This window comes from Sylvia atricapilla, chromosome 3 (assembly GCF_009819655.1).
Source record: "Sylvia atricapilla isolate bSylAtr1 chromosome 3, bSylAtr1.pri, whole genome shotgun sequence".
NCBI lineage: Eukaryota > Metazoa > Chordata > Aves > Passeriformes > Sylviidae > Sylvia > Sylvia atricapilla.
In genome coordinates this window covers 70409116-70424299 of record NC_089142.1, presented here as the reverse complement: position 1 = coordinate 70424299, position 15184 = coordinate 70409116, and the positions used below count along the sequence as shown (strand labels likewise).

The following is a 15184-nucleotide window of genomic DNA, read 5'->3' as shown; positions in this document are numbered from 1 at the left end:
GTAATACTGATTGCTTTCCTAGATAGAAAAGTGCTACTTAATATGAGGCTGAAAAACAGGAAAGGTTAGGAAATTTAAGATAAAGGCAGTAATTTGTGTATTCGTCAGGTCACTGGCTTTATGTTAAAGCGTAGGAGCTATCCAACAGCAGCCCTCATGCTGTGCAAGAGTCTCTCATCATGTGAAATACTTGAAGCGCATTTTCTGCTGGGCTGTCAGCTGATAATCTTTGTCTGCATGTTTTGTCCCCACTGTTACTGCTTACCTGCTTTAAGTGGAGTGACTCAAGTTAAATGGTTTAAAGGAAATCTGTGTAATGCTTGATTCTGAATACAGAATCTTAGTTTATTCAGAATGGAGGACTGGTAGAAGATTGGGCATGTGGCACGTATATAGTGCATCAGAAAAATAAATCAGGAGATCCAAAGTATTGTGCATTCCATATGTCTTTTAATACTCCTTTCACTTGATTACTTAGTTTTACTTTTCTGAATCTTGTCTTCAGGAGCTTCGATCACGAGAAGAGGAGTTGACAAGAGCAGCTCTTCAGCAAAAATCTCAAGAGGAATTGCTGAAGCGCCGTGAGCAGCAGTTAGCAGAACGTGAGATCGATGTGCTGGAGCGTGAGCTGAATATCATGATATTCCAGTTAAACCAAGAGAAACCCAATGTGAAGAAGAGGAAGGGCAAGTTCAAAAGAAGCCGGTTAAAACTCAAAGATGGACACAGAATTAGTTTGCCTTCAGGTTTGCATTTTTTTTAAGTTCACTGTATATATATTGATTAAATATGCCTTCTTCAGGCATTAATGAGTAAATATGGCTTCTTCACTTCTTCCATGGTTCATGTTTTCAGTGTTGGCTCCTATTTTGTTTTGTTGCCAGGCTCTTCTACTGTAATGCACAGAAGGGTTTGGTAAGAATTGTATAGCTCCCTCCCCACAAGGAAAAGCTTTCACATATCGTATTCTCATGAAGTAGTCCTCATTTCATCTGAAAGAATGATTCAGCTAAAAGTATATCCCATTTGGAGAGAAAGGTCACTAGCATGAGAGCCACATGATTTAATACTGGTTCAAAGTTCAGATTTTTGTTATCATTGTTTCTGCACAGAGTGAAAAGTATTTTTAGTACATGCCAGAACTCTCTAACATGATCAAATATCAATGCTGTTTGCCCTAAAATTGCCAATACCAAGCAGAAGAACAGTGCTTAGAGAGGACTGGAGGTGTATAGATGCAGTAGGTCTGAGCTGCACACTTACTGCAGTTGCAAGTACAGCACAGCAGTTACAGTCTTCAGTGCCTTATTTCTTGCAAAAAAACCCTCATGTTAATAGCAGCAGCAGATGATTTCAGAATGCAAATATGGTATAATTTAAATGTTAGAGCATTTCATTCCACCTGTGAATGCATTAAAATTCCCCCTTTGCAAAGGAGGCATGTTTGTAGACAGTGAGAGTCTTTCAGCTCTCAGGGGCTTGTTTAGAGGTGCCTTTTTAATGTTGCCACCAGATAGCACTGCACAAATTCATGGTTTCACTAATGGTTGGAGAGCCTTCATTATTATTCCAAATTCATTACCAGCATCCTGGGGTTGGTGGGCTTCCCTTCAGTGGCTTCCAGGTCAAGTCTGTCTGTTTATTACAAATGCATTAAGAACTTGATGCTGTGTTAACACACTTGCCAAATTGTAGCTGTCTGGTAGTTGGAAAGACACAAAGGGGGCAGTAATATTTAGAGTACTATTTCAGCAGTAGTGAGATATTTTTCCTTACTTTAAAAATAAGAGCAAATAAGATAAAAGCCACGCTACACCCTCCCAGACAAACATTGTGGTTTTTAGTTAGATTTATGCTGGATTGCAAACTTCAACTGAATATTTGGTCCTTTGTTTCCAGTTCTGCTTATATTTAACTTGAAACAGTGATAAAATAAATATTTTCATTCAGAATAGCAGTTGGCTCCTTGTTATCGAGAACATCCAGATGAACTTGTCCTTGAGACAGTTCTGTTCTAAGAATAGTGTACAATATAATTGCAGTGATGATGGGTATTAGAGTGGCATATTAAGTCATAAATTTTTTCCTCTTCAGTATTTGTTGTTCTTTTTTACTACTTTGCTATAAATATTTGTAATTCTATATTTACTGTTTTGATTTTCTAACATGAATAAATCTAACTGTTGTTAATGCTTTTTTTAATATTCTATATTAATTAGATGTTAAAAAAATCAGGTAAATCTCATTGCCATGAATATTGGTTCAATTGAAATGAAATACTGAGGGGTATTTTTTGTCCCTCCTGTGACAGCCAAGGAAATTGAATAACAGCTTGTGGTGTGGATGTGTCTCAGATCAGGTCCACTTGTACCAACTTGCTGTTATTGTAAGAGTATCACATGAAGGTGTGAAGTCCTGCCTTTTTGACTCAAAATTTGAACTGTTTCATTTAGAGTTTTTCAAGGTTTTTAATATGTGTATCTCTTAACTGTATAAATAAATTACATATAATGAAGTCTAATTCATTATATAATGAACTTCGTTTTAAGAAGTATAGCAGCATGTTCTTCTGAGAAGTTTTTTTATTCAGAACATAAGAACTGATTTATTTTGCTTTCTTACAGATTTCCAGCACAAAATAACAGTGCAGGCATCCCCCAATCTGGATAAGAGGAGGAGTTTAAACAGTAACAGCTCTAGTCCATCAAGTAGCCCCACAATAATTCCTCGTCTTCGAGCTATACAATGTAAGTCTCCACTCATTTGATCAATAGAGAATGTTCCATATACATACTGAAATGTTGGTAGTACTATCAGATTGCAGGCAGATTTCTGTCAGATTTACATGTCCCTTGATTGGTTCTAACAGTTGTAAATTTTTTGAAAGGAGGGATAATCTTGCTAAAATGCTAAATAACTTTCAGTAATTCAGAATGATTGTGAATGCTTTAAATTGTATATTTTTTAAGTACTTTTGGAACCAGTTTGTAAACTGACTGGGATAAAACAATGACAAATCAAAATTTATGACAGAATGCAAAGCATCACATTTAGAACCCAAGTAAGATGGAAAACAAGTTTTTATTAGGTATTGGAGTTGATAAAGAAAAAGGTTCAGAGAGTAAGGGAGTCTTGTAATATGGAAATATCAAAGACTGAGCCAATAACCCAAGTTTCTTACCTTGAAAGAGAATCAAGTTTTAAGCAGGCATAAGCCCAGAAGAAATCTCATTTTAGGTTTTTTGAAAAGAGGAAAAAGAGAGAGAAAAAACTGTGGGTACATCTGTAGGTCTACATTCTTATTTATATTGATAACAGAAGGGAAGGTATGTTCATACTCACATAGTGGAGGTACCAGGAATACAATGATATTACAATCATGTTATTACAGAGAAGTATGCATTTATAATTGGGCATGACATATACACAGATAAAACAGTTACTGCAGGAATCACTGCTTGCATTTGTACTGTCTGAGCTATTGTGCAAAGTAGATTGTCTAATTATTCATATTCAAAGAGGAATGCCTTAAACTTCTCTCTTTATGAAATCAGTGGAACCTGTTCCAGCTGATTGCTTCTGGATGTTGCTTGCCTTCTCTTGCAAGCACAGTCACCTGTGGGGGAGATTACTTGAGAATCTGACTTTGTCAGCTGTAAATGAGGAGAAGGGGAAATCAGAATGCATGAGGATTTTTCCATACTGTTCTGTAGCTAATCTGTAAAGATTGATTGAATTTTAAACCAGCCTGACATTTCGTATAAAGTCTGGACAGAAATCAGATCTCTCATCTCCTTTGTAACACCTCTGCCTTATGAAATCCTTTTCATTGTTAATGTCTAAAGAGGAGCAGTGATGTCTTCTCTGGCACTTCAGTATGTGTTTGAGCTGCAGTAGATACAGTTGTGGCTAAAGGAGAGAGGTGGACAAACTCTGTCTTGTTTTTCATAATGAAAGTGTGAGATGGAGGGAAAATCAACTGGAGGCTTTTTCAGATGTTAGCTGACGGAGTATCTGTGTTGTCAATAGTTTCCAGTCCTCAAAATATGGTGGGTTTTTCAGGTTGGTTGGTTGCTTTGCTTTTTGCAGAAAGGTAAAGAAAGTCTTTCCTTAGTAAAATGTCATAATTACGTATCAACTATCTCATTTTATCTTTGATTCTTCCTGCTCTGTGAGGAACTGCTTGAAAGTGAAGCAGATGTCAGGTATTGGCATGGTTCTGAAAACTTGAGTTTTCTGTGTTTGTTTTTTATTTTTTTAATTGCATAGCCTTGTGTAAGCTATTGCAATGCCACTCCTTGTATGTGTGCTAAGTGCTAGTGAGGAGGTTTTTTTCTTTTTTTTATTTTAGCAGGCATTTGTATTCATAGGGTTTGAACATGCAGGACAACATAAGAGCTCTCATTTAAAAGAAGTACATGTCTGCTTCTGAGTTTGAATCCTTAGGTTTTTACCTAAAAGCTTATCAAATATCTCAGGAGTATCTAGCTGAAACAATTTAGCTTCCACACCCATCTGCACCTGTGCAAAAAAAATTCCCTTTCCCACAGTAATCTTTTATCTTGATTTAACTTCAAAGTGTCTTTGTTTCAAGACGACTTGCTCAAATACAGGTGATTTGAACAGGCATTTGTAACAACTGGTTACTTGACTGCTTCACTTTGTCTTAAGCAAGTCTAACTTTCAAATCTAAATGTTAATTTAAAAGAAAAATCTAGTTAATTTCTTATTAAAAATAATTCTGCTGATTTTGGAAAGTGTTTCTGAGGGAGAAGGAAAACCACTAAGGTACATATTCCATAGGAATGTGGTTGAAAATGAGTGTGTATGGTAGGCAAGTGAAGTGCAATGCTACAGGGTGAGCTTTGCTGGCAAGGTGTATGGGGAGGAAGAAAGAAAATCTCTGCAGGGAAAGAACAGCAGAAGCATGGACAGTAGATAAATGCCCCCTCATTTATCATGCTATTATAACTGGCAGTGTTGTTTTTCTCCTAGGTCTCCATCATATCTGTATGCGTGCCATCATGATACCAAGCTAATGCTTCTGTTAGGTGGCATATGAAAATCTACCCTCCCAGATTGGGTCCTAGAAAGAGGATCCTTTAAATCCTACCATGAAAACCCATCATTAGAAGACGCCTAATGCCTGTATAGATCCAGGCTTTATGTCCCAAAGATCAAAATTTGAGGGAAACAGTTCTGTTTCAGAAATCATTTTGACTAAGATCTCTACTCCGTTCTCTTAATTTTTCCTCAGTGATTCCAAAAACAGATACACACACAGCTAATGGCCGAAGAAACAGTGTGTATGTGTACCAGCAAGATGTAGATATCACAAGTGAATATGAACTTCCCTGTGGGGTTATGAAAAAAGGCAAGATTTCATTATGTTTCCTAGGTGCTGGTGCTGTTTAATTTGTCAGCTGAGACAGTGACAGACTAAGCATTTAATGGAGACTAGACACTTTAAAGTATAATTTGTTTTGGTGTAGTGAGAAAGAAAATGTTAATCATGGTCACAACTGGAGCATTCTGTTGCTTTTGATACCAGTTGTCCACAGAATGTATTTTATTCATTGAACTTAAGTGCTCAGTCTAATTCACTTGTCTGAATTGCCTAAATATAAGGTTCTCAGTTAAAGGAAGCATGGAAAATGTGATTGCTTTGCTGCTTTATCTTTAATCTGGGTTTCTTGTCAGCTCATAAATTACTTTTCTTTCTTGCTCATCTTTTTGGATCACTGAAGTCTGCGTGGTGATTTTTTAAAGGAAAAAATCTCTTTTTTTTTTTCTACTCCAGTGTGTTAGTGTGTCAAAATGGTTTTGCAGTGCAGAAGATATTCTGTTCTGTCAAAATATTGTGGGTTTAGAAATAGTATTTATGTGTGTGGGTTTTGTGTTTTTAAATTCAATCTCCAGTAACTTCAGATGAAAGCAACAGAACTTGGGGAAGGAGCACAACATATCACCAAGAAGAGTTTGAAGATGTGAAGAGAAGTTTTAAAAAGAAAGGTTGTACGTGGGGACCAAGTTCAGTTCAAACAAAGGATCGTGCAGATTGTAAGGACAAGTATGTCTACAATCATTTTGGTTTTTTGATAATACTAATGCATTCTTGGTAGCGGCATAGGTTGTGAGTGAAAAAAGTTCTGCTGTCTCTAGTTACAGCAAGAACTCCTACCTTTTAATTAATTTAGAAATTACATTACTGATGAGTAGCTCCCCCACTTAGTCTTGAGGATAAAACACCTACTTATGTTAAAGTTTTATTGATTCTTATCTATTACCCTTTATCTCTGTTTCTTCGAGATTTGGGACGTACTGGGATGCTGAGCTACCAGTGCATACCAGACATTCATGGCCTATCTTTCTTGCCCTTCCTGACATTATTTTGAGGAATTGCAAGCATGGTCCCCATTGGGTACTTTCAGTAGCATTAAATAAGACTGACTGATTTGGCATATGTGAGGCACAGTTCACACTAGCAACATCCTTTATGCTGACAGAGGGTGAAAGGGTTATGAAAATCAGCTGGACAGCTTTACTTACAGATTGTGTTTTCCAATGGCTCAAAACCAGAGATAGTAAGAATTCTTTTGTTTATTTCTCTAGTATATACGATTACTTATATATATATATATATATATACTTATTACTTTCTTTATTTTTCTTGGTAAGGATATCCACTGTTACCTGCATCAAGAGTTGGTTCCAGACAATCAGTTGGAACTGGCTTTATATGATTTTTGTTTGTTTAAAAATCACTATGTTTAATAAACTTCCAATATTCACATCATTTATTTGAGACAATGGAACTATTGTCCAAGTTTTCACAAACCTGTGTTGTTCAATAGGTAGCAAAGGTCCATTTTTCACTGGCTTGCTTTTTAGGCATGAAGTTTTTATCACGAAAAGAATACCTGACATTAAGGCATGTTTACATTTATAATCACATGATTCAATGGTACTCTGTCTTTTTTTTTTACCTTTGGAAAGGTGTTCAAGTTATGTACTGCAGGTTTACAGTTTGAAAAGAAAAGTAATTTTCTCACAAAGTTTATGTGAGCACGGATCTGTAATCTCAAATTAACTATTGTTATTGCAGAGTAAGACCCCTTTCAGATGGCAGCAACCCTTGGTCAACTGTTTTAATGAAAAATCAGAAGGGTGTTCCCTTAGCTTCACTATTTGTGGACCAAGGTAAGAGCTATTTTTGAAAAAGTGAAAGTAGCCATATAATAGTATTAAGATTACCTCCAGTGTTATAAATTGTATTGCTTGAATTCCTTAAAGGATCACGCAGATTGTTATAGGAAAAATCATGCTGCCAACCATTTTCCTCTGCAAAAAACCGCTGTATTTACATCATTAATAACTGAGAAATATAGTCTGTGAACAGAACCACAAAGAGATTTTTCCATGTTTTTGAGTTGCAGACTGCTCTGTATATGAGGTCTGCAGTCACTACTTTTTTGTTTCTTTTACAAAGAACCTAAATCAGTAGTTGTCTTGACATTTAAATAATCATTGATGACATTGTTATGAGATCTGCATAGTTGTTGCAAAAATGCAAAGTTTTTTAAAAACCTATAAGCACTGATATATTCCCAGATATTAGTGCCCTGGTTTTTTGAATGAGACCTCTTATCTAAGTTTTCAGGACAGAAATGTAGATTTCAAATCTTAAAATGCTTTAGACAGCATGTTGCTATTTTCAGGTAAATCACAAGGAAAAACATGCTTTGTCCCTTTAGGATCAGGAATATAATAGCTGCATGTTGCTTTTTATGATCATTACTATAAATGGACATAAAATAAAATAGTAATGAAAATAAAATAGTAATTCTAAAGTTTGCCTCCCTTTTTCTCTACTGTGGATTCTAATATCTGAGAAAATTAAGTTACCAGTGTTAGGAAAAAAGCCTATGATACAACCTGTCCATACCAGCAGCTGGATAAATTTATGCCATCTGGAAGAAGAAACAGTAAGCTGCTGGGACACTGCTGGAAAAAGGCATTTTAATCTTCGTGTGTAGTGGTAGGGATATAAATCAAGCCTTCACAAATAGTAATTTTATGGATTTATTAGCTTACTACTAGAACCATGCACACAAAGTTAACATACTTAAATTTCAAATATTTCTGTGTTTGTTTAAATAGTTTAATTGTATTTGTAAAATAGTTTAAATAGTTTAATTGTATTTGTAAAATAGTTTAATTTCTGTGTTTATTCTCTAGCATTTAGTAGTTTATAGTAGAATAACACATGCAAGTCAAATAATCCCTCCTTTTTATTTGTCATTAGGTGTAAGATGTTAAATTTACTCTTTACTCCAGACCACCATGACCTATGGAATTAGTTGGAAAAATTTCTAATAACTGGATTTTGGAACTCAGCTGAATTGAAAGTATTGTAAAGAATATATTCCAGATCTTATCTGCCAGTTTGTGTATAGTAAATTTCTTCTCTGTAATCCATACACCAAAATATTTTTTTGTGTTATTTAAAAAGTATTATCAAAGCGTTGCAAACACCAAGAGGTTTAGGCGTAGGATGTGTTTCTGAAACTCAAAATGTGAGCCTGAGCTTCTGACAGCATCTAAATGGATTGTACAGTCTCCTTCAAGGTTAAAACTTGTGCATTTTAAAGGAAATAATGATGTACGTATGCAGAGGCATGCAATAGCTAAACAGCTGAATTCCAGTCTTAAAGAATACTCTGATGTTTTACAGGTGCCTGTACTGATAAGAAACTTAGCCCTGAAGGTTTGGACAGTAAAAGACCAAAGCCAATTAAGTTGCCTAATCAGGCCTATATTAATCTACCTCTTTGGAAAGATGATCAAGGAGAGAGCACAGTTGAACACGAGAGCTTTGAAGAAGGAACTTCTGCTAGTTCTACAAACAGTACTCCTCAAATGACACCTACAAACAGTCTGAGCAGGACGCTGCACAAAAAGAAGACTGATTCAGTGCTGTATGGGTGTGCTGTCCTCCTTGCATCTGTTGCCCTGGGCTTAGATATCAGAGAGCTGAACAGGTCACAGGCTCCAGATGAGGTCTTGCCTAAAGAGGAGAGAAAGAAGCGTGATGGAATATTTCAGCGTGCTTCAAAATTCCGCAGGAGTGCCAGCCCTACACGACTGCAGTCCAAGAAAGAGGAAACAAGTATTCCATCCCTAAATTCAGCTGCAGATACTGTGAATCTTCTCTCTATGCCCTCCATTTCCACAAAATGCCTACTTCAACCTGATAGTGAAGATGCTTTTGTAAGCACTGTGCTTGGTGATTGTGGTCAATGTAGTTCCACTGACAACTTCTCATTTCAAACTTCTGAAAGTAAGAGGCAACAAGGGATACAGCTGGCTTCTAACACAGTTTCAACTCAATTGAAAAATCAGCCTTTTAGTCTTGGTCTGAAACAAGAGTTTCAAAATGTGCCAAAAGATTCCTCCACAAAGTTAAGTATGTTGGGTCATAGGCGAACCTTATCAGATGGGAACCATTTTCAGACCACAGGTACGTAATGAAGAACTTCCACAAATTTTAAGTTAAACTGCTGATTAAAATTTAAGCACAAATAATATTTTTAAATCTGGTTTGCATTTAAATAGATAAGCTCATGATCAATGAGTTTTTGAAAAGAAGTTCTAAATTCCAATACTGATATTCTGGGGTAGCCTAAGTGTGATATTCTTCATTATACTCTATGCATGAGTAATTCCTCATAATAACTGGAGAAGTTCTTGGGACTTTATTCCAGTATTAACATTCATCCAGTTATTGGGGGGGGGGGCGGGGCAGGGGTTAGTGCTTTTTCTCTACATCGTTTTTGTAGCAATAAAAAGTAAATTGTGATTGCCAGTTGCAGTGAGTCTAGATGCAGACACGTTACTTGAGCACCACTGGTCTTGTCTTAGATTTCCCACAATGTACAAACTTCTTCATTTTTCTGGTGGAAGAAAATTCACCAGTGTTTACAGCAACTCAGTTTTACAAATGGCAAAGAATTCAAGAAGTTATGTAAATAATTTGCCTTTTTTTGTTTGGGCTTTATTTCCCCTAGCTAATGGAGTTGCTTCAACCAATGATGTCTCCAGACTCCCTGTTCTGTCAGTTCCTGAAACTCTGCCCTCCCCATCTTTTCAACAAAGAAGCAATCAAAGTGATGTTTCAAATGAAAAGCAAAGCACTGTCAATACTATCTCAAGGCCTCGACCTTCTTCTCTAAGAAGTAAAATAGATGCATGGCAGATTATTCCACGTATTATTAAACCAAACTCTAAAGACTCTGAATGTTTAGAGGGCAATGTAGAGCCAGATGTTAACTTCTTGCCAGATGCTGAGGAAAGAACTAACTGCCACATGCCCTCATTACTTGATATTGATGTGGAAGGTCAAAATAGAGACTGTACTGTGCCTTTATGCAGAATGAAGAGCAAAACTTGTCGACCATCTATATATGAACTGGAGAGAGAGTTTCTGTCTTGAGTGCCTTTCATTTTAAAAATGTTTGCTTCATAAAGGGGAACAAATATAAAAGTCTGTCTAACACTTTGTGCTGCTGTTTTCTGATGTACTGTGACAAATAGTACCAAAATTATTAAAATGGGCAGCTAATTGAGTGTAGTAGGTGCCTTTTTCAAATTTTCCTTGGAGTCCCAGCTAGTAATTCTAAAAGCACAATGCTGCAAAATCGTATTCTAGGTGAACTTCGTAAGTATATTTTGAATGATTAAAATAAAATGCCCACCTCCCTCTGCTGTGTCACAGAATATTTTTTTTAGGTTTGAGAGGTTTAGAAATTTTACTTTCTCGCATTAAAAAAAACAAATGGCATATAGAGCGAGGTTGTGTTCTGTCAAGAGGAGTTTCACCTGATGAGTGGTGGTCTGCAGCTTGCCTCTATGGCTTGTAGGTTCAGGGAGAAAGGGCAAGGTTTAAGGTGCAGGTAAGAGGAGGCTCTGTTCACTCATTAAAGAGGTGATTATTTGCTGGCATTTGATACTGAAATTGGTTAAGAATCAGCAGCTGAATTTGCAGGTTTTTGCCCTTGGTTATTGTGAGAACTTGCTTAGTTTCTCCAGAAAGTTACACTGCTTGTATAAACATTTCAGTTTCAGCCACCATATCGATTTGAGAGGGTAAACTTCAGTATTGCGATGGAAGTAAAGGTATTTGACATACTTTGTAATGTGAAACAGCATTCCTTGTAGGTAAGGATACACTGGAACGTAAATATTTGTACTCTTAACCTTTTGAAGACTACAGTGTTTGCACTGAAAGCAATATTCTTGGGTTTGAATTTTTTGTTTGTGGTGGAGGGGTTTGTCCCCCTTCTTGTTTTTTAAACTCTGCTGCACCTTGTATGGAAGAAAGTTGGTGGGTTTTAAGGATAATTGGTTTTAAGTGAGCCAGTGGTGCATTTTATTGCACTTAATTTTAAAACTGCTATAATTTAATATTAAATCTTTCAGTATAATCTCTGTAGCTTTTCTTCGTAAGGTACTACTGAGTGCCTGCTTACTCATATTTAGGAAATAGGGAATCAAGGGACAGAAACAGATGTGCTTGACTGGTTTTCAGTGATAGAAAGTTTCCAGAAAATTCCAAGTAGTTAATTGTGGGGGGAGGAACATTTAGCTTTGATAACACTGGTAGTTTAATTTTTTACAGTATCACTAAGTGAATGATTAAATAAACCAAATATACAGTATACTTTGCCTGATGAAAGCATTTTTAGAATTAAAGGAACATCCCTCATTTTCCAGTATCTGAAGTCTTAATTTTGCAGATCATTTGACATTTAAATAGTTTTCATAAATAAAATTAGATAATGTTAGACTAAAACTACTGTGTTCTCATCAGAATACTGTTTTGTTAAGACCTGTGTTTAAATCTTTTCTTCTCCTTTACTCTGGGATCTGGGAGTTCAAATAGAATACACAGTTGTTTAAAGCTTCAAAACTAAAGGATTAAAAAAGAAAATTTCTGTTCTGAGACTGTATGCACTACAGTGTCCACCTTGAAGATGACATACAATTAAACAAACGAAATAATAAAGTCTTAATCACACGGAGCAGAACATGGAAAATGTAACTTCCCAGCTCTCAAAGTGAAAATAGAAAAGAACTTCCATAAAGTGTTAGTTTACCAAAAGTAAAGACAAAACCACTAGTTGTCTGTGAATCTAAATGCTTACATAGCAGATTGTTACTACATTTTTTTCAAACCTGTTTCTGTCACTGTATTCTTAGTTTTCTGTCAACATGGTTCAAGTCACATACTGTTTTTTGTCTTCTGTTTCAACTTTAATTTCATCAGAACACTTTAACAGATTGTCTATTCTAGTTTTAATATAAAATGTTTTCATAAAATAGTCAAGAACCAAATTTTAAGTATAGACTAATAGCACATTTACCTTCAAGACTTAATTAGAATTTTCGAGCATTATGTATATTTTAACTCTCTCTTGATCAGTTATTCCTGTGTAATGCTGAGAGAAAAGGAGCTGATTGTATTATGTGTTTCTGAAGAAAGTATCTCTATTTAGCTTTCTACAGGAAAATCTCAGGTGGTGAAGTATTTTGACTTGTAAACTTCTGTTAAGTTCTGTATTTTTAAGGTTTTATATGATTTCAAGTGTTGAATTTTGCACCCTATGTTTTGTAATCAATAGTATCAGTGTAAAAAGCTCTTTGAGCTAGATTGTTTTCACTTATTAGTAGTTTATCTCTCTTGTAATTAAACAAAGATTTCTATTCCTCTTCAATGGATAATTTCCCATAAGATTGGGACGTATGATATGGCCAGCTCAATGCATTCTAAGTAATTTAGGAGTTTGTATTCCATTTCCTACTCTGAGACCATTTAGGTAAGCCATCTCAAATACTTCTCTGATGTGATGCTGGGTTTTTTAAGCTATAGTCTTGTAGTGCTTTACAATTGTTTTTGTAGTTTAAAATTATAGACTGGTCTTAACCAAAATTAAACAGAAAAAGACATCGTTTCAGTCATGGTTTCAGTCTGTAATTCATGTATCACCAGAAAAATTTTTTGTAAAGATATGGAAATCTGGTGTGCATTAAGTGACCTGTCTTGGTTAAATGGATATTTATTTCAATGTAGGTTGATAGCCTGACCAAATAATAATTTATGTTGATTGTTTTAGCATAAAACTGAAGGTGCTTACCCTACAAAGATTAAGATAAACACTTGATATACTGTTTTACAAAACCTGATGATTTAAATGTTTTTATTTAAAAAATAAATGTTTTGTAGCTACTGTATTGCAAAGTGACCTGATTTTTCTTGAAAAATGGATTTTAATGTTTTTTAACATGTACTAAGGAGTTCTCTGGTGAATAAACCAGGAGCTATTCTTGAAAGATTAAAATATATTTGTTACTTTAAGAATCCAGTACAGTAACATGAACATTCCTGTGATATCTTGCACTTGATGTGGGCAGAAGCATTTGGCATAAGCTGTTTTTTTTTCTTTGATCTGCCCATAATATTCTTTTGATGCATTTTACAATGTTGTCTGGGTGTCTTAGAGGAGTAGTGGATATAAATAAACTTTGCATCTGATTCAGCTTCAAGAATTCAGGTAACTAATAACATCCTTCTGTTGTGGGGTTTTTGTTGGGATGGTCCATTGGTTCTTTAGGGGATTTGGTACTTTGAGGGTTTTTTGTTAGGTTGGTGGGGTTTTTGAAGAAAATTGAAGCCAACATTTTCCTTACAATATTTTTAACACCTTTTGTGAACTTCCCTCTTCATTGATAATGTCATGGGTAGCCCATTTTTCAGTTAGAAAGAGGAAGTATCCGTTTGCACAGTGACAACAGGCAAGATGCAGTGAAATTCAAATAGAAATATATCGAATTGTATATTGAAATTATAATGTTGCAAGCCAATCTTGCAAAGATATGCCTGCACTCAGCTTGTAGTGAGACTGGCTGCATAACAAATATTTATGTGGCCTGTGAGTGTCAGTATGGAGTCCCCATTGTAAGCCGAACTGCAGAGGCAGTTTATTTTATTACACAGAGTTCTGATGGTAATACAAAAATCTGCATACAAGTGTGAGATAATAGAAAAGATCACAATGTCACCAACCATCTTCCTTTTTAATGTAACTATTCAGATCACCGTGGTGTATGCAAGGAGACTGTTAGCTAATACATTTTTGATGCAGTTGGTGATGCTTAAGATTGCAGTATTAGGTATTCTAAATTAGGTCCAGAGTCCTTGCAAGGATGTAGTGGAATTCTTCCTGAACAAACTGAATATGGGCCAGTTACCCCAATGATAACAGAAATCCAACATGCTTGATATAGATAGTCTGATAAAATAGTTTATTTAACAAAAATACCTGCTTTTTCATCTAATAAGTTGGAGAATGAAATACAGAGCTATGCAGGTAGGATGGTTCTACTTTTTATTTCACAGAATCACAGGGTCATTTAGGTTGGAAAAGATCTCTGGAGATGAAACAGTCTAAGCCCCTCTGATAGAGCAGGCTGCCCAAGACCATGTCCATTGAAGGTCTGGGTATCTCCACAGATGGAGACTCCACAGATTCTCTCAGGAATCTGTTCCAGTGTTTGACCATCACCACAGTAAAAACATTTGGTGATTTTCACATCGAATTTCCTGTTAATTTGAGGGGTTTTTTGGTTTGTTTTGTTGGGGTTTTTTTCTTGTTGATTGATTGTTTTTGGTTTAGGTTGTTTGCTTTTTGTTTTGGTTTTTTTGTTCCCATTGCCTCTCATCCTGTCGCTGGACACTGCTGAGAAGAGCCTACCTCTCTCTTTACCCTCCATCATCAGGTATTTATAAACAATAATAAGATCCTCCTGGACTCTTGTCCAGACCCAGCTCTCTCAGCCTTTCCACAGATGCAAGTCCTTTGCCAGTCTTAGTGGTGCTGTGCTGGGTTTTATTTTAAGAAGTCTGTGTCTTGTACTGGGGAGGCCAGAACTGGACCCAGAACTCCAGGTGCAGCCTCACCAGTGCTGAGCTGGATGACCTCCATCAATCTGCTGGCACCATAACTAATGCAGAGGACTGTCTTTGTTGTAAGGACACATGGCTGGCTGCTGTTCATCTTGTTGTCCATCAGGATTCTCAGGTCATTTTCTGCAAAGACAGTTCCTAGATGTCGGTCCCCAGTGTGTA

General features: G+C 36.0%; 1 protein-coding gene across 2 annotated transcripts in view; it reads left to right on the top strand.

Moving 5' to 3' along the window:
- The window catches only part of MAP3K21 (mitogen-activated protein kinase kinase kinase 21), a 41334-nt gene extending 28044 nt beyond the window's left edge, over positions 1-13290 (top strand). The window contains exons 5-11 of one of the 2 annotated variants that reach the window (XM_066315715.1): positions 506-746; positions 2625-2747; positions 5258-5374; positions 5920-6070; positions 7106-7200; positions 8735-9520; positions 10068-13290. In XM_066315715.1, coding sequence (XP_066171812.1) covers positions 506-746; positions 2625-2747; positions 5258-5374; positions 5920-6070; positions 7106-7200; positions 8735-9520; positions 10068-10492 — 1938 coding nt within the window. In that variant the 3' untranslated portion in view covers positions 10493-13290. The remainder of the gene's footprint in view (positions 1-505; positions 747-2624; positions 2748-5257; positions 5375-5919; positions 6071-7105; positions 7201-8734; positions 9521-10067) is intronic. The other variant, XM_066315716.1, reaches the window with a different exon arrangement.
- The last annotated feature ends 1894 nt before the right edge of the window (positions 13291-15184 follow it).